The 22740-nt window shown below is 45.2% G+C and overlaps 1 protein-coding gene across 2 annotated transcripts in view; it reads left to right on the forward strand.

Annotated features, from left to right (window-relative positions):
* Positions 1-22740, forward strand: part of LOC136629089 (zinc finger protein 585A-like) — a 130067-nt gene that overhangs the window by 100869 nt on the left and 6458 nt on the right. The window contains exons 16-17 of one of the 2 annotated variants that reach the window (XM_066605209.1): positions 1917-2019; positions 10424-11719. In XM_066605209.1, coding sequence (XP_066461306.1) covers positions 1917-2019; positions 10424-11719 — 1399 coding nt within the window. Of the gene's footprint in view, positions 1-1916; positions 2020-10423; positions 14307-22740 lie in introns of those variants that run through there. The other variant, XM_066605208.1, reaches the window with a different exon arrangement.

Below are 22740 nucleotides of genomic sequence, written 5' to 3' on the forward strand. Positions count from 1 at the left end.
CCTTAAAGCAGAGAAACGCGTTGCCCTTGTACCATCCACCACAACTAGGAATAAAGGTTAGATATTCTCAAGTTGATGCGGCTGGGACGTGGCTTATTGACATAAAGGAGTCGACACTTTAAGGAGGGGGATTCTAATAGTTTGGAGATAAAGAGATTTGAGATGGGTGGGTAGTTGGCAGCATCGGTCGAGTCAGGAGTTGGTTTCTTTAGCAGTGGGGATATGATAGAATGTTTGAATGAGGAGGGAAAGATGCCAAAGGTCAGAGAGAGGTAAAATATAGTGGTGAGATGGGAGATAACCACCGGGGAAAGGGACCAAAGGAGGTGTGAGATAACAGGGTTGCTAGCACAAGTGGTGGGGCGAGCAAAGCTAGAGACTTCCTCTGTCATTGATCTAAGTACAGAGAGGTAACAGGAGCTAGATGCAGTACTGATGAGAGTAGGGTCGGGGCCAGTCTGGGATTGGGAGGTAATTTCCTGCTGGATGTCGTCGATTTTCTTTTTGAAGTAAGCAGCCAGCTCTTCAGCACTGAGATTCGTCTCTGGGAGCTGCAGTTTAGGGCTGAGGGTGTGGAAAGTGTCATAGAGTCATTTGGGGTTGTGGAATAGTGAGGAAACGAGAGAGTTGAAGTAGATTTGTTTGGCATGGTGGAGGGCGAGGTTGTAGGTTCTGAGCATGAATTTGTAGTGGAGTAAGTCTGTGGACATGTGTGATTTTCTCCACAGCCGTTCAGCACAGCTAGAGCTCCGCTGGATGAAGCACGTTTGAGTTGTTAGCCAGAGATGCTGAGGTCTGCATCCGATGGCTTGGGTCACGGGGAATGCTGCTTCATCTGGGGCATTTTTGAAAGTGGTGTAATGTGCGGCAACCAGCTTGGGGCAGGAAAGCAGAGAGATAGTGGATAGAGAAGTCTGTAGAGATTCAGCAATGTTTTGGATGTGAACAGCCTGAAGATTCTTATATGTACAGTAGGTAGGTGGGTCTGGAAAGATGCTACGGGGCTTGGCAAAGAAAGAGGGGAGTTTATGGTCCGAAAGCAGGAGAGGCGACTTAGTGAAGGGGTAAGCAGAGCAGAGACAGAGGAAGACCAGATCAAGACAATGACCGCTCATTGATATGTTCAGGACATGCTGCAGCCACATGTTTTGCCTCTCATGGCAGAGCTTCCAAGAGGCATTTTCCAATGGGCAATACTCAGCTTTACACAGTAAGGATGTGACAGGAATGCCTCCACAACATTGCCACACTTCTGTGGCCTGCCTGGTCACCTGATTTATTGCCAATAGAAGATGTATAGGGCCATCTGGAATGCGAACTTCGACAGCCTATGAGTTTGCATGATCTACAGGCTCAGTTAGAGCAAATGTGGAGCGATATGTCAGGGGATACCATATGGAACCTGTATGCCTCCATGCCCGCCCGTATTGCATCTTGTATCAAAGCTAGAGGCAGTCCAACAGGGTACTAGAGCCTCCATGCCTTCCCGTGTTACATCTTGTTTCCAAGCTAGAGGCAGTCCAACGGGGTACTAGAGCCTCCCTTCAAGGGTTCAGTTTTCTGCAATAAATTCTCCTTTTGCTCTGATATTGTAATCACTTACCTTACTGATTACATTACAATCACACAGAGAAAGTTTCAATCAATTTCGACAACTTCTAGAGTAGGGATGGTTTTTAACAATGATTGTATGTTTTACTCCTGTTTAATGAGGATGGTAGACAGATTTCTGAGGGATCATTGAGCCGCCATCTATTATCTATGTTCAGCTTCTAGACCTGCAGCTCTGTGGCTCAGATAACTACTCCTGTCAGGTCACTTTTGGTCATCATGATTAATGATCTTTTCTGGTCATGTAAAACCTTCCACACGACTTCTCCAACCGTCTGCTGACTTTTACAATATTTGTCTCACAGCTTTTGAATCAGGATGAAGATCTGACTAATATTGATGATACAGTAACAATTGTGACAGTCAAACAGGAGTTTGAAGAGGAGATTCCTACAGGTAACCGCCCAGGTGAGTAGTAACCACTAAATACAGCAGAGAGGAGTCACAGATTCTCCTCAGTCAGTGGCTGCAGATGTTATTCTGTGGTCTGTGGGATTATTGGGGATGACAGATCCTGCAGTCCGGGCCCCGTCCTCCCAGTTGGTTCATCCTGTAAGCCTGTTAGTGGAAGTAGATGTATGAGACTGCAGGCCCCCAGTCATCAGGGCACTATGACTGCTGGTCTGTAGTAATTTGATCATTTTAGCTATCATTTTCAAAATTATACACAAATGATCATTTTTGATGGTCGATAGAAGACTCTCTGCCAAACATCATCTGTCAGGCTGGAATTTTTTTCATCTGTTCTTAGCAAACTCTGCATGTGTGGCATGATCAGACACATACAGCTTATCATCTGTCACTTGGCACAAGACCTCTCGCTGCTCTGCCAGCTTAATCTGACATGCTGACGGTCGGAGTGTTCATATGAATGATCAAAATAAAGATAATCATATGAATGATCCCGCCCACTAAACCAATGATGATCATTTAGCTGCTCTCATTGGTTCACAAAGCTCACTAAGAGGTAGAGCCTGTATCACCGTCACCAGCTATGGCTGCAATTGTGATATACGTTCGTATAAGAGAACCATCGTAGTGTGCCGTGCCGCATCATGCTGTGAAATACTGTGGCTTTATTTATAACACTGCATTCTTTTTGGCAGTTTTCCTCCAACTAATTTTATCTGTTAGTTCATCTTCTTTTTCAGAAATAAGCTGAAACACCTTGACCCCGTGTCCCCCTTCAGATCCTTATCAAACCAGCAGATTTCTATAGATATATATAGTTTGTCTTGTGGGAAGTGAAGTTACCCGGTCAGCAACAAATCAATCCTGTAGAATGCTCTTTTCATCTTGATGCCTTCGCCCTGATTTGCCAGCAAGAAGAATAAAGTGTAAGGAGTTCCAATCATTCTCATAGTTCCAGATTGGCTCTGACACTCTTAGTATGCAGACATTGTCAGCCTCTTTGCAGGTGCCTTATGACACCTGCTTTATTAATATCTTCTTCCACAGGGCTCTGTCCTCCACCCAAATTCGTTTTTGCGGAACTTAAAGGGGTTGTCCCGCCACGCAGGGTAATTTTTTAAAATAAAAATGATACTTCCTTTTCACTTTGCATCGTAACACAGAACATACAGAGGCTCAAACTGTCCGGCATATCAGCTAGAATGCCTGTTTCTTACTTTTATATCTGATGTTCAATGCAGCTTTCAAAGATGACGCTGTTGTGCTGCCTCCCCACAATGCCCTGCACTCTCCCCCTCTGTGTGCGTGCTCCCAATGGCAGCAAGAGACATGAAAAAGCAAGGTTTCGTGGTGACGCTTAGCTCCCATCCTAACCCCGCCCACGACATGCCCGCACACCGCCCATCTCTATTGAACTGTTCTACAGTCTCTCCCCCCCCCTCCCCCCTCTAAGTCCCTCTATGCGGTCTTGACCCCCTACAGTCTGGCTTCTGCCCCCTACACTTGACAGAGACCGCACTGACAAAAGTATCATACGACCTCCTGATGGCCAAATCAGGAAGGGGACTAATCCCTACTGATCCTCCTCGATCTCTCTGCAGCATTTGACACGGTTAACCACAAACTCCTCCTCAGTATATTTTGCTCCACTGGACCAAAGAACACTGCTCTCTCCTGGTTCTCCTCCTACCCATCCGACCGCTCCTTAAGTGTCTGCTTTGCTGGCTGTACCTTCCCTTCTTTTCCCCTTGCTGTTGGAGTCCCCCAGGCTTCGGTTCTCCATCTACACAACCCCAATGGGACAGACCATTAGGAGATTTGGCTTTCAATGCTGATGACACGCAGTTATACACCTCTTCCCGTGACATCACAGCAACATTCCTCCAGAACGCCACTGACTGTCTGTCTGCTGTCTCTAACACTATGTCCTCTCTCTATCTAAAACTGAACCTCTCAAAAACTGACCTTCTCCTGATTCATCCATCTACTAACCGACCTTATTCTGACATCTCCATTTCAGTAGGTGGCACCACCAGAACTCCCAGACAGCACGGCCGCTGCCTTGGGGTTATATTCAACTCTGATCTCTCCTTGATCCCCTATATCCAATCTCTTGCCCGAACATGTCAGCTGCACTTCAAAAACATTTCAAGAATCTGCCCCTTTTCTCACCCTGGACACGCTAAAAATGCTCACTGTTGCCCTCATCCACTCTCTGTTCGGTTAGTGCAATTCACTGCTAATCTGCCTTCTCTGCACCCGACTTTCCCTGTCCAATCAATCCTGAATGCGGCAGCCAGGCTCCTCTTCCTGTCCAGATACTATTTGGACGCCTCTGCCCTGTGCCAGTCCCTGCACTAGCTGCCTGTCAAATACAAAATACAATTTAAACTCGCCATCCTCATCCACAAAGCCCTCCACAGCACCGTGCTGCACTGCATTGCTTCCCTCATCTCCGCTCTGGTAATGAAATCAGACTAAGTGCCCCTTTAATTCAAACCTCTCATTCCCACCTCCAAGACTTCTTCAGAGCAGCACCAATCTTCTGGAATGCGCTAACAAAAGCTATCCGACAATTGCCGACACACAAAACTTCAGCGTTCACTAAAAACGCACCTCTTCAGGGAGGCATACCACATCCCTTAAACCAACTCCTCTGTACTCTACCTGATAACATGCTCCCTGTCCTACCGACTGCAATTCCTGCTACCCATAATTATCCGGCATCTGCAGTTATACCGATTCAGCCATTATACAGCCCAATTTGACTATTGCTTATGTGTATAGCTCCCCTTACTCTCCACCTCGCCATACCGTGCACATCTCCAGCCCCTTTACCTTCTGTATCACCCCTTTATCTGTAGTATGTAAGCTCGTTGGAGCAGGACCCTTACCTTAATGTCTCCATCAAGTGATGACTTCATGTAACCGTGTTTTGGTTTTTATTTCCCCTGTCTTGTAAGCGCTGCAGAATATGTTGGCGCTATATAAATAAAGATTTATTTAGTCTCTGAGTCCTATGTCAAAACATTCTCCAAGATGATACGCATACAGTACCTCTGTACACGCTTCCTACATTCCTTTGGGACCTCCATTTCTTAATCGATGCATTCCACAGTCTTGTGTCCCCTGATGAAACAACTGAGAAATGCGGATTTTTGTCTCACTGTAATATCCTTTCTTGTCTTTTATTGAGGGACACGGCACCCACTCATTTTTTTCTTATGTTATTATGTCCTTCTCAGTTGTAACATGTTCTTTGGTTTGTTCTTTAGTTACTTAAAAGGACAGATTATCACATTACATTTTTAGAGCTGATGTTAATGCTGATGTTTTCGACCAACTCCAGAAACACAGATTGTAATAAGTTATCCAAAGTTTTTAATTTCATCACCCTATTTGGTATTAACTTCAAATAAATAAAATTACTTCTCCTCACTTCTACCCTGAATGATATAGGGCATGTAGGTGTCAGGAAATGTGTGAGATGGACACCACCTAATAGCACTGACTAACACGAACCTTTATGATTCTTTCTTGTGGCCAAACATCATGATTTACTGGTCCTCACTGTGAGGTCTACTGTTAGGATGCGTTCACACGAGCGTGTTTTTGTGCATACATACGTACGCACAAAAACACGCTTCTATTTGCAACAATGCATTCCCTATGTTGTGTGCAGATGTTCGTACTTTGCAGGTGCGTGCCTTCAAAGACAGGACTTGCGTGCACCATAGGGAATGCGCGCATTGTTTTCAACGGAGCCGCGGCTGCTGTCGCCGGCTCCCTGCTTTTTTTTTTTTTTTTTTTTTCAGGGAAGGGCTTTACAAACAAGCTCTTCCCTAAAAAAGGAAAATTTTAGTGTAAAAAAAAACAACAAAAAACCTGTCCACCGCTTCTGTGTCCCCCGCGGGGATGAAGAACACATCTGCATGCGGCAGATGTTTCCTTCATCCCCACTAGTTAAAAGAATTCCCTGCTGCTACATCTGTGGCAGATGCAGCAGAGGAATTCTTCAATTCTCTACAGCAGCTGTCACACATGTCAGCTGTGGTAGAGGATTCTGCTGCAGGCAGTTGATTTCAGGGAAGGGCTTTAACCCCTTAATGACACGGCCTATTTTGGCGTTGAGGACCAAGCGATTTTTTGGTATTTTTCCATCTCCATTTTTCAAAAGCCATAACTTTTTTATTTTTCCGTGGACGCGGCCGTATAAGGGCTTGTTTTTTGCGTGGCGATCTGTAGTTTTTATCGATGCCACTTTTGGGTATATAGACAATATCGTAAAATTTTATATTTTTTTTTTAATGATAACAGGGAGAGAAAACGCATCAATTCTGCCATAGATTTTTTTTTTTACAGCGTTAATCATGCAGCATAAATGACACACTAAATTTTTTCTGCGGGTCAGTACGGTAACAACGATACCAAAATTGTTATATTTTTTTTAGGTTTTTACACTTTTTTGCAATAAAACCCCCTTTTTTTCGAAATCTTTTTTTTTCTCTATAGCTGCATTCAAAGTCCTGTAACTTTTTTATTTTTCTATGTACGGAGCTCTTTAAGGGCTTATTTTTTGCGAGACGAGCTGTAGTTTTTATTGGTACCATATTGGGAAATGTACGGCTTTTTTGATCACTTTTATTGCATTTTTTGTGAGGCAAAATGCTAAAAATTAGCATTTTGCCTCTGTTTTTTAGCAGGTTTTTTTACGGACGCGTCATTACGGACGCGTCAATATCCAATATGTGGGGTTTTAGATTTTTTTCCCTTTTTTTTATGCTAATATTAGAAAAAGCATAAAAAAGGGTTTTTTTACATTTTTTTTTTTTACATTTTTCTTTTTTTTACACTTTTCTTTTTTTTATACTATTTGAGTCCCTCTGAGGGACTTACATCACTGTGCCTATGATCGCCGTCATAAGGCATGGCAGAGCTACTGCTCTGCCATGCCTTATCGCTTGTACAGCGATTATAGGCACAGGCAATACAGGACGCCAGTGTCTGGCGTCCTGTTGCCATGGTGACAGGCCGGGCTCTCGCGATAACATCGCGAGGTCCGGCCGGAGACACACAGGGATCACGATCCCTCTGTGAACTCTTTCCCTGCCGCGATCTACTTAGATCGCAGCAGGGAAGGGGTTAACAGCGGCGGGCGCATCTCCGATGTCCCCCCGCTGTTGGAGCGGGACGCCGGCTGTGACTGACAGCCGGCTCCCGCTGCGGGATAGCGCGGGATCTTATGTGATCCCATGCTATCTCCAGGACGTACCGGTACGTCCTTTTGCGGGAAGTACCAGGCTCCCGGGACGTAACGGTATGTCCTGGAGCGGGAAGGGGTTAAATATAAGCCCTTCCCTGAAAATCAAGTAAAAGTGGGTTAAAAAAAAATAAAAATACTCACCTTGCTTCAGCTGCTTAGGCTCAGCCACATCTTCTCCTGTTGTCCCCTGCACTGTGGTGCTGATCTATCAGCAGGCGGGGATTTAAAATCCCCGCCTGCTGAAAGAGCTGAATGTGATTGTCTGAGGTGCTTAGCCAATCACAGGCAGCTTTCCCCGAATGAATGACAGGGGACAGCAGGAGAAGACGCGGCTGTGCCCTGGCAGCTGAAGGGAGGTGAGTATCTTTTTTTGTTGTTTTTTAAACCACTTTTACTTGATTTTCAGGGAAGGGCTTATATTCAAAGCTCTTCGCTGAAATAAAATGCCGGCAGCAGAATGTCTGACAGCTGCGGTAGAGAATTGAAGAATTCCTTTGCTGCATCTGGCACAGATGTGGCAGATGTAGCAACAGGGAATTCTTTTAACTAGCGGGGATGAAGGAAACATCTGCCGCATGCAGATGTGTTCTTCATCCCCGCGGGGGACACAGCAGCGGCGGACAGGTAAGTAAATTTTTTTTAAACTACTTTTAATTAGCTTATCAGGGAAGGACTTATGAAGCCCTTCCCTGAAAAGCCATTGACAGCTGCCGGGGCTCAGCGGGGACTTTTGCCGCTGTCCCCAGCTCGGCAGAGCTGCTGAGCTATCAGCAGCCGGGGATTTAAAATCCCCGCCTGCTGGTAGCTCTGATTGTGATTGGCTGAACTGCTCAGCCAATAACAATCAGAGCTACCAGCAGGCGGGAATTTTAAATCCCTAGCTGCTGATAGCTCAGTACTACAGAGACGGGGACAGCGGCAGAAGTCGCGGCTGAGCCCCGGCAACTGAAGGCAGGTAAGTGTAGATTTTTTTTTCACTCTACATAAAAGGCTTTTCAGGGAAGGGCTTCATAAGCCCTTGATGGCTGCCGGGGCTCAGTGGCGACTTCTGCCGCTGTCCCCAGCTCTATAGTTCTCAGCTAGCAGCATGCAGAGATTTAAAATCCTCACCTGCTGGTAGCTCTGATTGTGATTGGCTAAAGCACTTCAGCCAATCACAATCAGAGCTACCAGCAGGCGGGGATTTTAAATCCCCGGCTGCTGATAGCTCAGAACTACGGAGCCGGGGACAGCGCCAGAAGTCGTGGCTGAGCCCCGGCAGCTGAAGGGAGGCGAGTATTGATTTTTTTTCTTTATACACTTTTTCAAATGGCTTTTCAGGGAAGGGCTTATAAAGCCCTTCTCTGAAAAGCCATTGACGGGGATGCCGGCAGCAGGATTCTCTACCGCAGCTGTCATGTGTGACAGCTGCGGTTGAGAATTAAAGAATTCCTCTGCTGCATCTGCCACAGATGAGGCAGATGTAGCAGTAGGGAATTCTTTTAACTAGCGGAGGTGAAGGAAACATTTTACAACCTGGTAGAACGGTTGTTTCCTCAGATACCTACCATCTCTGCTCATTTACTTTATGACAGCCGATGTGGCTGGTTCTTACCTATCTTTGCGCTTCATCCTGAGGAAACAACCGTTCTACCGGGTTGTAGAAACGCGTTGATGGAGATGGGGGGATTGGATCCATGGGTCTAGTCTCTCCTACTAGTTTTTCTCCTGGCAACTGAGTTGTAATCATCAGAACTTTGTATGCCAGACAGGGACAGAGATGTAACAAATGTACTGGGCTGCATGTTAGGAGATAGTTCAGAAAAGAATATGCAACTAAAAACCACAAGTCACTCCACTCATTCTGATAACCTTATTCAGTATTTATGTGGATATGTGTAAGACATGAGTGGTTGATGATTGAACTGAGTATGCAGTAAGCACAGCAATAAACAACCACAAAAGGGGTAAATGATAAATCCACCCAATACCTATATATGGAGTGGATGGACTGAGCTGCCAATTCTCCTAGCTCTATGATTGAACATATGACGGGATAAGGTGACACGAGAAATAAAGTAGTTCACTATATGATCATACTAATCTCTGGATTGACAAGAAGTGCCAATTTAGTGTGGCTATATTGGCATATTTTGAACAGCTATGTGAGACTGGCGGCCATTAACCCCTAATGTTGAGTAGAATATAGTGCTGGACTGCCTATGGCTCAGTAATTGGTGACCCAAATTTGTAGAGCTGATATATTGAAGCATCTTGACCATCTAAAAATAACTGGCTGACCATTTACTAATATGGAGTGACTGAGTGACAACCAATTGAGTTGCTGTTAGGACTCAGTAATAGACACTGTTGTATATCGTCTATTTAGACAAGTCAGTGTCAAGAAATTACTCTAGAAGCCCTATTTTAATTAGTGTGTGACTATGGTCACATTATAGAGTTCAGTGATTACGCCAGTGTTTTAACACAGAATATAATAAAAGTTAAAACTTCCCTGAAAAAGAATGCAGGGGGCCGGCAGAGCATTGTTTTCAATGGAGCCGCCGTGTTTCTGCTCGTACCTAGGTGCGGACGTATGTACGCACCTAAGTACGCACAAAAACACGCTTGTGTGAACGCACCCTTAGGGTGCATTCACACGAATGTATATCGGCTCGGTTTTCACGCCGAGCCGATATACGTTGTCCTCGGGTGCAGGGGGGGGGAGGATAGAAGAGCCAGGGCCAAGAACTGAGGCTCCCACCCCCTCTCTGCCTCCTCTCCGCCCCTCTGCACTATTTGCAATGGGGAGAGGCGGGACGGGGGCGGGGCTAATTCCCGGACTTTAGCCCGCCCCCGTTCCGCCTCCTCTCATTGCAAATAGTGCAGAGGGGCGGAGAGGAGGCAGAGAGGCTCTCCCATCCTCCCCCCCCTGCACACGAGAACAACGTATATCGGCTCGGCGTGAAAACCGAGCCGATAGACGTTCGTGTGACTTCACCCCTTAGATTGTGATCTGTATTTCCACCACTGTCTTAGTTAATAAATGTTATGTGGCTTGTAATTTGCAATGAAATGTTTATATAGAAATGTTAATATCTACATCAATTTTAAGGTTATTTCAATTAAAAATAGTAAAATCAACTTTATTCTTGGCAGATGACGGTATCGGGAGCTCAAAGGGACATCTGATATTTGTAGATTGTGAAGCACAGGATTGTGATATCGCACAATATACACTTGAAGAACCTGCCGTTATCCCAAATATCCCCTTAACCTGTTACAGCAAAGATGCATCATTTGATCCATCACTTCATCCATCACAAACTGATAATCAGAAGAAAAGTCACAAAAGAGGAAAACATCAAATAGCCCACATGGGGCAGAAGACATTTTCATGTTCAGAATGTGGGAAATGTTTTAGAGACAAGCGAGAACTTGTCAAACATTGCAGAAATCACACGGGAGAGAAGCAATTTTCTTGTTTACAATGCGGGAAATGTTTTGGAGTTAAATCAAAACTTGTAATGCATCAAAGAATTCACACAGGAGAGAAGCCATTTTCATGTTCAAAATGTAGGAAATGTTTTGGACAGAAAGGAACACTTGTCATACATCAGAGAGTTCACACAGGAGAGAAGCCATTTTCATGTTCAGAATGTGGGAAATGCTTTAGACTGAAACACCAACTTGTTGTACATCAGAGATGTCACTCAGGAGAGAAGCCATTTTCATGTTCAGAATGTGGGAAATGCTTTAGAGTGAAACAAGACCTTGTTGTACATCAGAGAACTCACACAGGAGAGAAGCCATTTTCATGTTCAGAATGTGGGAAATGCTTTAGAGTGAAACAAGACCTTGTTGTACATCAGAGAACTCACACAGGAGAGAAGCCATTTTCATGTTCAGAATGTGGGAAATGCTTTAGAGTGAAACCAGAGCTTGTTGTACATCAGAGAACTCACACAGGAGAGAAGCCATTTTCTTGTTCAGAATGTGGGAAATGTTTTGGAGAGAAAGCAATACTTTTCACACATCAGAAAATTCACACAGGAGAGAAGCCATTTTCATGTTCAGAATGTGGGAAATGCTTTAGACTGAAACAAGAACTTGTTGTACATCAGAGAAGTCACACAGGAGAGAAGCCATTTTCATGTTCAGAATGCGGGAAATGTTTTGGAATTAAATCAAAACTTGTACTACATCAAAGAATCCACACAGGAGAGAAGCCATTTTCATGTTCAGAATGTGGGAAATGCTTTAGACTGAAATCAGAACTAGTGCTACATCAGAGAACTCACACAGGAGAGAAGCCATTTTCATGTTCAGAATGTGGGAAATGTTTTGGAGAGAAAGCAAAACTTGTCAGACATCAGAAAATTCACACAGGAGAGAAGCCATTTTCATGTTCAGAATGTGGAAAATGTTTTAGTCTGAAATCAGAACTAGTGCTACATCAGAGAACTCACACAGGAGAGAAGCCATTTTCATGTTCAGAATGTGCGAAATGTTTTAGACTGAAATCACTGCTTGTCCTACATCAGAGAAATCACACAGGAGAGAAGCTATTTTCATGTTCAGAATGTGGGAAATGTTATAGAGACAAACGAGAACTTGTTATACATCAGAGAACTCACACAGGAGAGAAGCCATTTTTATGTTCACAATGTGGGAAATGTTATAGAGACAAACGACAACTTGGCAGACATCAGAAAATTCACACAGGTGAGAAGCAATTTTCATGTTCAGAATGTGGGAAATGTTTTAGATCGAAACAAGAACTTGTCAAACATTGGAGAGTTCACACAGGAGAGAAGCCATTTTTATGCTCAGAATGTGGGAAATATTTTAGACAGAGATCACAACTTCTCGTGCATCAGAAAATTCACACAGGAGAGAAGCAATTTTCATGTTCAGAATGTGGGAAATGTTTTAGACGGAAACAAGAACTTGTCGTACATCAGATAAGTCACACAGGAGAGAAGCCTTTTTATGTTCAGAATGTGGAAACTGTTTTAGAGAGAAAAGTGGACTTGTCCTACATCAAAAAGATCACACAGGAGAGAAGCCATTTTCATGTTAAACGTACCAATAATTTGCTGAAATTGGGCAAAACCGCTAGCCCAGATGGGTTTTCCAATAAATCTATCTAAAAATTTAAGAAAACCTGAATTCCCCACGTTCAGACCTTTTTCAATTAAGTTCTACAAACTGATAACATACCACTCACATTGCCGATTATTAGCTGCATAAAAATGTCCGGCCAGCAAACATAGGACATTGGCGGCCAAATACGCCGGCCAATGTCTTTAAGCAGCCGGAAAAGATAGGTCTGCCGCTATATCCATAGGCTCATCCGAAACTACTTTGGAGAATGCTGGGGATGAAAAGTGAAACTCAAACAACGTTTCCCACATTCTATCTCACAGACAGCCATCAAGTCTAATGGCCAAGGCCATAGCATCCTCCAGCATGCACGGTGTCACATACTGAGGTATAGCAGGACAGACTGAAAAAGAACTGGCTTCTCAAAACCAGATTATTCTACTGAGTTCCATTCGCCCAGCATTGGAATTCCACACAGTAGTCCTCAACTGATAATTCTCTTCTTGAAGCATACACATTTTACTTTTGGCGAGGGCAACGTGATCAACGTGGGTCATCATAGAGCAGACCTAGGGTTTAGAAAAAAAATCTCCTGCGTTCAGGGTACAGACATGCCATATAGGGAGAGGTAGTAATTTACTTTAGAAAACGTAATGAATTTTGGAATAAATATTAGAGATGAGCGAGCACCCAAATGCTCGGGTCCGCGTTATTCGAGTTGAGCTATTCGTAAAATTCGAGAGCTCTACTCGAGTAACGAACGCCATTGACTACAATGGGAGACTCGAGCATTTTTGTATGTGGGATGCTGTGTCCCGAGCTTTTCTGTTTTTTTTGTTTTTTTTTCTTGGTTCGTTTTTCTCTCTCCCCCTTCCCCTTCCGGCCAGACCCAAAATTTTTGAATGACGCCGCGCTGCATCGCATTGGTGAGGGGCCAAAACAGGCACGTCACAGGGGGAAGGAGCCAAAAGCCTGGGCGAGGTTGAACACGATTTGATGCTCGTTCGAGTAATGAGCACCATCAAGTACGCTAATACTCGAACGAGCATCAAACTCGACGGAGTACGTTTGCTCAACTCAAGTAAATATCACATGACTTGTACAAGGAATCAAAAGCACCTCTTCATAGAAGCTTACCAAACCTCATAATCTCGTTCCCCCCATTCCCACAATTTGCCCCTTGCCCCTCCCTATGGCTTTTCACTTTGTACACTTCCTGCCCAAACCTCCTATACTTCCCGCACTGTTTGTGTCCCAAAAAACTGTATATCACATGTTATCTTTGGATAGCTGTATTCCCCCTTGTTCCACCGCCTGCCCCTGTACCTTCTGTATCATCTACACCCCCTTTGTTTCCAAATAATTGAATACCATATGTAACTTTTGTAATTTCTGTAATTTTTGTATTGTTTGTGTTCCCCATGTGCCTCGAAAGCGCTGCGGAATAAGTTGGCGCTAGACAAATAAAGATTATTATTTATTCTTTGAAAGCAAATTTATTTAACTAAGAAACAAACCAAATATCCAATGAAGGGAAATGAAAGTATTGTGCAACGCATTTCGGAGCTTAGGACGCTCCTTTTTCAAGCACAAGTCTTTAGGTGTCAGAACATGGGAAATATATCATGCATAGAATGAAAATACGAAGTAATACTGAAAAATAAAATAAATAAGGAAAGAATAAACGAATGGAATAGACAGATATTCAGTGCTGTTGCATAAAAAAAGAAAAAATCTCAGTCTCTCTCTCATATATATATATATATTATATCCCCGGATGCCCCCAAGGCTGTTTATTCTAAAATCAATTCATTTCATTTTACACAAATTATAATTTTCAATAAGCAGTTCTATCGCCAAACAAGAAGGACCACAATGGGAACCAAATTTGCCCCCAGTGAAGCCAAGCTCTAGATGGGGGCATTTGAATCTTAAATACAGGACCCACATATAGTATTCTACCAGAGATTTATAGATGACATTCGGATAATCTGGGATGGAAGTGAAATGAACTCCTATCTTTCACTCAATTCTTAAATATAAATACATGGGGGCTTCAATTTACTTGAACCCAAAGCAAAGACAATATTATTTTCCTAGATTTGGAAATCTTCATTCAAAATTAATCTATACTAACTAAAACATGTTTTAAACCAGTAGCCTGTAACAGTCACCTTGATTTCAGATGCTGTCACGCTAAGGACTTGAAGATCCCATGGATTCCTTGCACAGTTTCATCTGATAGCGGCGTGATAAAAACCATTTATTGGCCGAAACGTTGCCCGAATTTTACCCATGGAACAATAAAGGTTTATATGCTTTATGAAGTTTTGCTGCACTACTTCATGCTGCCATCTTTCTACGAAATTGAATGTTTGTGAGTTGACAGTTCACAACTCGTCATTGGCTCCTGCATACTTTGAAGTTATTGAAGGGTTCCTCCTTAAACTGGAGTTTTGCCTGTCTGTGAGTGCTGTTGGAAGGTGTTCTTACTCCAAGGACTTGAAGATCAATATTCTCTATGGACAATTTCGACGAATCCGCAGAAACTGCATGATCCAAGAGGATTTTGAAGAACAATTCAAGGTTCTCATCAAACATTTTGAAGATAAAGGATATCCGAATGTTTTGATCCAATCGGCCTGTAACAAAGTCTTAAACCAAACCCGGGAGGGGCGTGGCCTAGCGAGCAGAGAGAGCAGACGCACGGAGCCGCCGCTCCTGCAATCCGTAGCAGTTGGAGGGACTTACCGGCCCATCTAACCCACGGATACTCTGCTCAACACTAGCAACAGCTACTCTGAACGCTGGGGAATAAAAAGAGACCTTCCGGACCCCCACCGAGGCCTAGCTCTCGGCCTGAAGCCGGGGCCTAGATTTGCACGACCGGACCAGACGCGCGCACCGCAACCGGGCCAGACCGGACCCAAGTAAGCAGCACACCTGAGGAGGCACCCCAGGGAGGCACACTGACCCTGAACCGACAGGAGGGGATAGGTGCAGGCTGCCGGGGGAAGCGGAACAGCGCTACGGAGGAGAACGGGAAGCGGGCGCAGGCAGGGAGAAGCAGCTGCAAAGCACTTGCTAGGCTCACTACGCCCGGACGGACCGAAGCACACATAAAGCAAGTACTGCCTAACATTACAGCACGGCCCTGCGCCCCCCCCCCCCCCCGAACCCCTGCCGCCGGGGGCTTCCCGCCATTCCCCGCTACCAACAGGGGCTGATCCTCCTGTACACATACCAGAGGAGAGCGCGCCCGCCCCTCCCCCCAGCCAGACATGCAGAAGATGAACGTTATCATTTAACCCCTGGCTGCCTAGACGTTGAGATAGAACTGAAGGGAGGTGATAATAGCTACAACCTGCCTGTGCTGAGTAAATATCATCTCTTCACCAAGCCAACACAGACCCACTACAGAGATCTCCTGTATACCCCTGCAAAAACGTTCCTCAATCTGTTTTGGTAAAGCAAAGTTAAAGGGACAGTGCGCACACGAATCTATCAACTGCAATTATCTTACTCAAAGGACTATAAACTGCCAGTGGTCCACCCCGGGCGCACCGGATACTCCCCCTCTCCTCCTAAACTCTGAAGGCCGGCCCCGCATTTGCGCAACAAAATAACTACTTTGCAGGCTGTGCCTGAATTTCCTTTCTTTTTTGCGGAACTCTCCGAACAGAGCTCTACAGCTCAATATAGATCGCTATTCCCTTTAAGGGCCATCAAGATCAACACATCCCCCCGTCGAGAAAACCGGAGCAATAAAATCATAGAACTGCTCCTTCCGATTCTCTGGAGAGAGCGTCCCGAGGACCGAACAAATCACCTGCATAGCTCCCACAGGAAAAACATGTCCTTTTCCAACTCTTTCTCTACTGGAGCCCAGACAAACTAAACTACCCATAGAGCGCTACCTTACCCCTGTTAAGCCCTCCCTACAAGACGTCTGGGCCTTATATCACCAGAAGCAAACAAAGCTCCAGACTGCAAACAGCTTCTTCCCTAACAGCGGCGAAAGCCCAGCACAAATAATGACCACCTAGTGGGAACGCACCGGGGAAGCGGGCTCCATCGTATTACTCAAAAGCACATCCGACAAGCTAATCTCACAGCAGAATGGGGAAGAACAACAGAGACAGGAGCAGCGACACACTAGAAACTCCTCGTCCAACCAAAAGTCAAACCGACATGCAAAGATTTTTGAAAGATAGATCTTCAAGATCGCCCCACCCAACTAGCAAAAAAGCATTGAACCTCCCAACATCAACACCCCTCAACACTGAGAGAGAAGAAGAGGCCTCTTCAGAAGGTGAGGAAAACGAACAACTCTCACGAAGCTTCATGAGGGACCTCATCACAAGTGCAGTAAGACCCATCATGTCTGATCTCTCAGACATTAAAGAGGACTTAAAGTCAATGGGCAGAAGGGTAGAAGTATTGGAGACTTCTGCAGCAAACATATCTACACACTCTTCAGAACTGGCGAAGGTAGTAATAGAACAACACCATTACCTCAATCAGGCCCTTACTATGCAAGAAGACCTGGAAAATCGAAACAGGCGCAATAATATAAGAATAAAAGGCCTGCCAGAATCATGGGCCGCAGAAGCGCTTCCAAAGGTCGCCATGGAAATCTTTGTACTACTCCTTGGTCGCGAGAGAGCCTCACGAATTTCAGTTGAGAGGATCCATAGGTCCCTGAGACCCCCACCATCTAGTTCGGACCCGCCCAGAGACACAATTTGCAAGCTCTTGACCTTCCCAGACGCGCAAGCAATTCTGGAGGCGTCAAGAAATACTAAAGACCTAATTTATGAGGGGGCAGCAATTCACCTCTACCAAGACCTAGCACCAACTACTTTAGCCAAACGCCGCGCACTGAGGCCTTTACTCGAAGCATTAAGGGCAAGAGACATAAAATACTCGTGGCTGTTTCCATTTGGTCTAGGAATTAACCTCAAAGGACGCAGAGTTAATATCCGCACGCCGGACGACCTGCAGAGAAGCTGGCAGATTCTAGAAATAGAACCAATTGAAGTACCAAACTGGCTTCCTCTGCCGGATCTCCCGTCCTTCCCCATATTGGCCCCCCCGGGATCGGACCTCCTCACGGGAGACTCCAAGTCCCCGAGGGGCAAGAGGAAGAAAAGTAAAGACGGCACATCCCAAGAAGACACTTGAAGAAGACGTCCTCGTCCCCCTGACCCGCAGAAGACTACCACCCCGAATACCTGAAGTTCGGTTACCTTACGGTTTGACACAAGTTGATTCATACAATGGAGACATTTTATCGTTAAATATCTTTTCCTAGCACTCTCCACCCCCTCTGCTAACCCTCTTTGATGCGGTGGGGCCGGCCCTACACCCGGGCAAGCCCCACCTGAGTTTGTTATTCACTAATAACTATCCCACACCACTGATACCGGAGCGATACAAAGAGTCACCTAAGATTCTTTTGCATCTTTCCCTGGCTCCACTTCTGAGACCCCTGAGATTCCACAGGGGCTTACCTGGTACACAAAAGGTACCCTAATTCACCTTCCACTTTATCTCTCCCATCTGACATCCTCCCCCACCTACCTTCCCCTTCACCCGCAATCCAGACGCATCTGCATTTGGAAACCAAAGACTGGGACTGACTTGGCGGTGCTCTCACTCTCTCTGTTCTTTCGCTCTTTCAACAGGCAAAACTTACACGCGAATAGCTTGAGGAAGTATGGCGTTGGTGCGCTTCGCGACCTTCAACGTCCGGGGTCTGAACTCTCCAGGTAAGAGACACAACATAGCACACCTGTTAAAACAAAATAAACCTAAGATTCTCCTACTCCAGGAGACACACTTCAAAAAAGATAGGCACTTCCCACTCCCGGGGCTGGGCCTCCAGCAACACTTTCACAACAATCACCCAAGCTCGGCCTCCAAAGGGGTAGCCATCCTCTTGCATAAATCAATCCCTTTCAAATTAGATACCCAATACACAGACGAGGAGGGAAGGGTCATAATCATTAAAGGCACAGTAGAAAATACTAAACTAACTATCGCAAACCTATACGCACCTAATAATGATCAAGTACCCTGGCTGATTAAACAGCTGGAGATCATTAAACAATTTGCGGAAGGACATATAATTTTAGGAGGGGACCTTAATGTCACCTTAAATCCACTCCTTGACTCCTCAACAGGGCGCTCCCAGACCTCCCAGGCTAAACTCAAAAAGTTGCATCGATCCCTACAAGATCTGGGAGTCCTAGACACTTGGAGGTACCTTCATCCCGCAGACAAAGATTTCTCCCATTTCTCAACAATATACGCCTCCTACCAGAGATTAGACTATCTCTTTGTCTCTGCCGGCCTGGCGCCCCACCTGAAAAAAGCACACATGGGACCGGTCACGGTCTCCGACCATGCCCCGGTTTATACAGACATTTATATACAACAGGGGACCCCGGGGGAGTGGAGATGGAGATTGAACGACTCACTTCTAACCCCAATTGAGGAAAAAACCAAACTAGGAGACCTGCTAGAAGAATATTTTAAGAACAATTTAGAGGGTAGCGTCGCGGCCCCTACGGTTTGGGAGGCACACAAGGCTTATGTAAGAGGCCTGCTTATAGCGCTGGGCACAAGAGTTAAGCGACAAAAACAAAAAGAAATAGACTCTCTGTTAACACAGATCGCAAGGTTAGAAAGTGTCACAAAACTCTCCCAGTCTAAAAACAAACTCGAAGAATTAACCTCCCTGAGATACCAGCTCCGCTCACGCCTCACTGAAAAATTCAACAAAAAGCACATGTACCTTAAGCAGGCCTTCTACGCCCATGGGAACCGAGGGAGTAAAATAACAACAGCAATGCTGAAAAAAACTAAAACACGTAACGCAATCCTCTCAATAAAAACAAGAAAGGGAACTAGAGTGGCCACTACTAATGACATAGCAAAAGAATTTACCCAATTCTACTCCCAGTTGTATAATCTGGAGGAATCAGAGCCCTTCTCCTCTAGCCAGAGCACCCCGGAAAGAATAGATACATTCCTGAAGTCCCTGGAACTGCAAAATCTCAACGAGACAGACGCTATCACACTCTTGTCCCCGATCACGAGCAGGGAGGTAGAGGAAGTTATTGACTCCATCCCGCAAGGGAAAAGCCCAGGACCCGATGGTCTTTCTTTAAATTATTATAAAACCTTCAAGCCGCAATTGATACCCCGGCTAACAGAGACCTTCAATGCCCTATTGAACGGGGCCCCCCTAACCAGACAGGCGCAGGAGGCGCATATCACCCTTATTCAGAAAGAGGGTAAAGACCCCGAACAATGCAGTAGCTTCAGGCCAATATCGCTCATTAACCTAGACGTCAAGATCTGGGCCAAATTACTAGCCAGACGAATAGGAGACTTTATCCCAAATCTGATAAACCCAGAACAAACTGGTTTCGTGAAGGACAGGGAGGGCAAAGAAAATTGTCTGAGACTGCTTCATGCTACCAAGTATGCCCGCAACCAGAAAATACCGATGGCATTTGTCAGCACAGACGCCGAGAAGGCCTTTGATAGGGTGAGCTGGATCTTCATGGAAAGAGTACTAATACGTTTCAAATTTCCCCCAACATTTATTTCGGCCATTCTATCCCTATACGCTGCACCCCATGCCAAACTAAAAATTAACGAAACACTATCTCCCACATTTGAGATTCGAAATGGGACACGTCAGGGATGCCCGCTATCCCCTACACTTTTTATCCTCACGATGGAGCCCCTCCTGCAGTGGGTTAGACAGGACCCAATTATAGCAGGTCTACGTATAAACTCGAGTACATTACATGCGGCAGCATTCGCGGACGACGTGATGTTTGTAGTCACCAAACCAGAGAGGAGCATACCCAGACTAACTTCGCTACTGCGTGATTTTGGCTCCTTGTCAAACTTTAAAGTAAACTTTGACAAATCCATAATTTTAAACATCTCAATCCCGGAACCACAGTGCCCCCCGCTGAGATCCAGCTCACCCTTCAAATGGTCTGAATCAGAGGTGGACTACTTGGGGATCAAACTGACCAAGAGAACAGGAGATCTCTACTCCCGTAACTTCCAGCCCCTAATTAGCCAACTCAAAAGCTTACTGAGATCATGTGACCTTCCCTCCCTCTCGTGGTTCGGGAGAAAGAATATCTTAAAAGCATACATCCTTCCAGTGGCACTGTACAAAATGCGGATGATCCCAATACACCTCCCGATTTCGTTCTTCAAAACTCTGCGTTCTCTATGCACGAGTTTTGTCTGGAAGCAAAAAAAACCCAGACTAGCATATAATTTACTGACTAAGAGGAGAACGGAAGGAGGCATAGACTTACCGAACTTCCAAGACTACTTCCACTCAGTACAGATTAATTACTGGCTGGAGCTAACACACCCCACCAGGGATCCGTTGCTGCAGGAAATAGCGTCTGCCTCCTATGGGGAGTCTTTGGTAGAAGACTTATGGTTCCCCAGGAAGTTCCAATACAGGGCAAAAAACTTCGACCCGCTAATAAGGGGACCATGCGAAACATGGGACAAATTCAAAGGAGTACTAGCTCCAGACCCTTCTCCATTAGCACCAATCGGAAGTCTGGGTAGACTCCTTGGAAAGGAACCTGACCCTGGTTCATCAAGCATATGGAAGCAATTTAAGGGAGTCAAAATCAAGGACATACAGCTGCTGTCCCATAAACCCATTGATGACATCGTCACAATGCTAGCCCCTAATATCAAACTCTCCTTCCTCCAAGTGTCACATACCAAAAAAGTAATAAACGAGTTTCTAGTGAAATTCAGGTCTTCTAGACCAAAAACTGTATTTGAAAAAACAACAGAAGTAAATAGTGCAAAACAAAAAATCTCTTATATCCGCAAGAACTACATAGCCTCTCCTCGATTATCTAAACCCAGCTTCATAAGCTCTTGGGAAAAAGAACTAAAGATCTCCCTTTCAACAAAAGAGACCCAACTCATTCTGAAAACAGCTTACGGCTTATCCCCCTGTGTCCTAATGCAGGAAAGCCACTATAAGCTCCTTACAAGGTGGTACAAAACCCCCCAATGGCTAAAAGATTACAACTTAGCGCCCAATAACACATGCTGGAGATGCAACAATGAAGTAGGCTCCTACCTCCACATCTGGTGGGAGTGCCCAAAAATAGCACCTTTCTGGGAAGGAGTGGAAAGTGACTTGAGAACACTTTCCCCTAACTTCAAAATCACTCCGGACATGATCTTCCTGTGGAGAACCTCCACAAACTTTCACCCCTACAAACACAAACTGTTAGCCCACCTACTTGATGCTGCCAAAGCATTAATCCCGCTCCACTGGCTACAACAAACCCCCCCTCCTTAAACCAATGGAGAGACAAGGTAGATTTAATATGCGACCTAGAAGAGCTAACAAGCTGGTCTAGGAACACACAAGAAGACTTCATTCTTACATGGTACCCCTGGAGGGAGCTGAGAAGAGGTAACCAGTAACCCTAAACCCTCCCGAGTTGAAGGACCTGAGAGGGGGCACAGCCCCGGGAGTGGCATGCCAAAAAGCCCCCAGTGATATGATATCTTATGAGTCAAGGGGAGTATATCGGACCTCGGACGCTGGAAACTGGACGCAAGAGGGAAGTCGCACTGACGTGGAGGACTCCTCGGACCTGTGGTAAGAGAGGGAGTGACGGCTAGCGATAACATAGCGGTGACCCAGCGCTAATGCTCTACTGCCCGGCAACCCTGCCCCCCCCTCCCCTTTTCCCAGCTCCTTCCTGCCTCTCCCCACCCCCCCTTTCTAATTAACAAACAGACCACGTTACCGCCCGATCTGTTAAAGTTGTCCTGGAGAGTGAAGGACCTAAGTTTGGGCTGAGCCCCATCCCTTCTCATGGTTACCCTCCTCTGCTTCCGTAGGCGACTCGGCTTCGGGAGAGGAGGAGGTGCTCTGAGTATATAATCTAAGAATTTCTTAGTCTGTATTGCTGCAAAAGAATATGCAAATTGGATGCTTATCCACGTTTTTTTTCCTGTTATCTGTTAGTATAACTCATTATTCGTGAATATTTCATGTATCTGTAATGTGATTAAAAACTAAAAACTCAATAAACCCGATTTAAAAAAAAAAAAAAAAAACAAACCCGGGAAATACAGTTCTCATCAAGGACTTGTCAAGAACATTCTTCATAAACACTTGAATACCTTGAAAGGAGATCCCATCCTAGCGGATGAGATAGATCAAAAATAGAGATGAAACGAACGGTGTGTTCCAACCTTAAGCATTTCAAATAAATGCTAACATGTTAGATGATATCCGCACCTGGAAGGCCGCCGCCGGCTGATCATGCCCCTGTTCACAC

This window comes from Eleutherodactylus coqui, chromosome 5 (genome assembly GCF_035609145.1).
Source record: "Eleutherodactylus coqui strain aEleCoq1 chromosome 5, aEleCoq1.hap1, whole genome shotgun sequence".
Classification (NCBI taxonomy): Eukaryota; Metazoa; Chordata; class Amphibia; order Anura; family Eleutherodactylidae; genus Eleutherodactylus; species Eleutherodactylus coqui.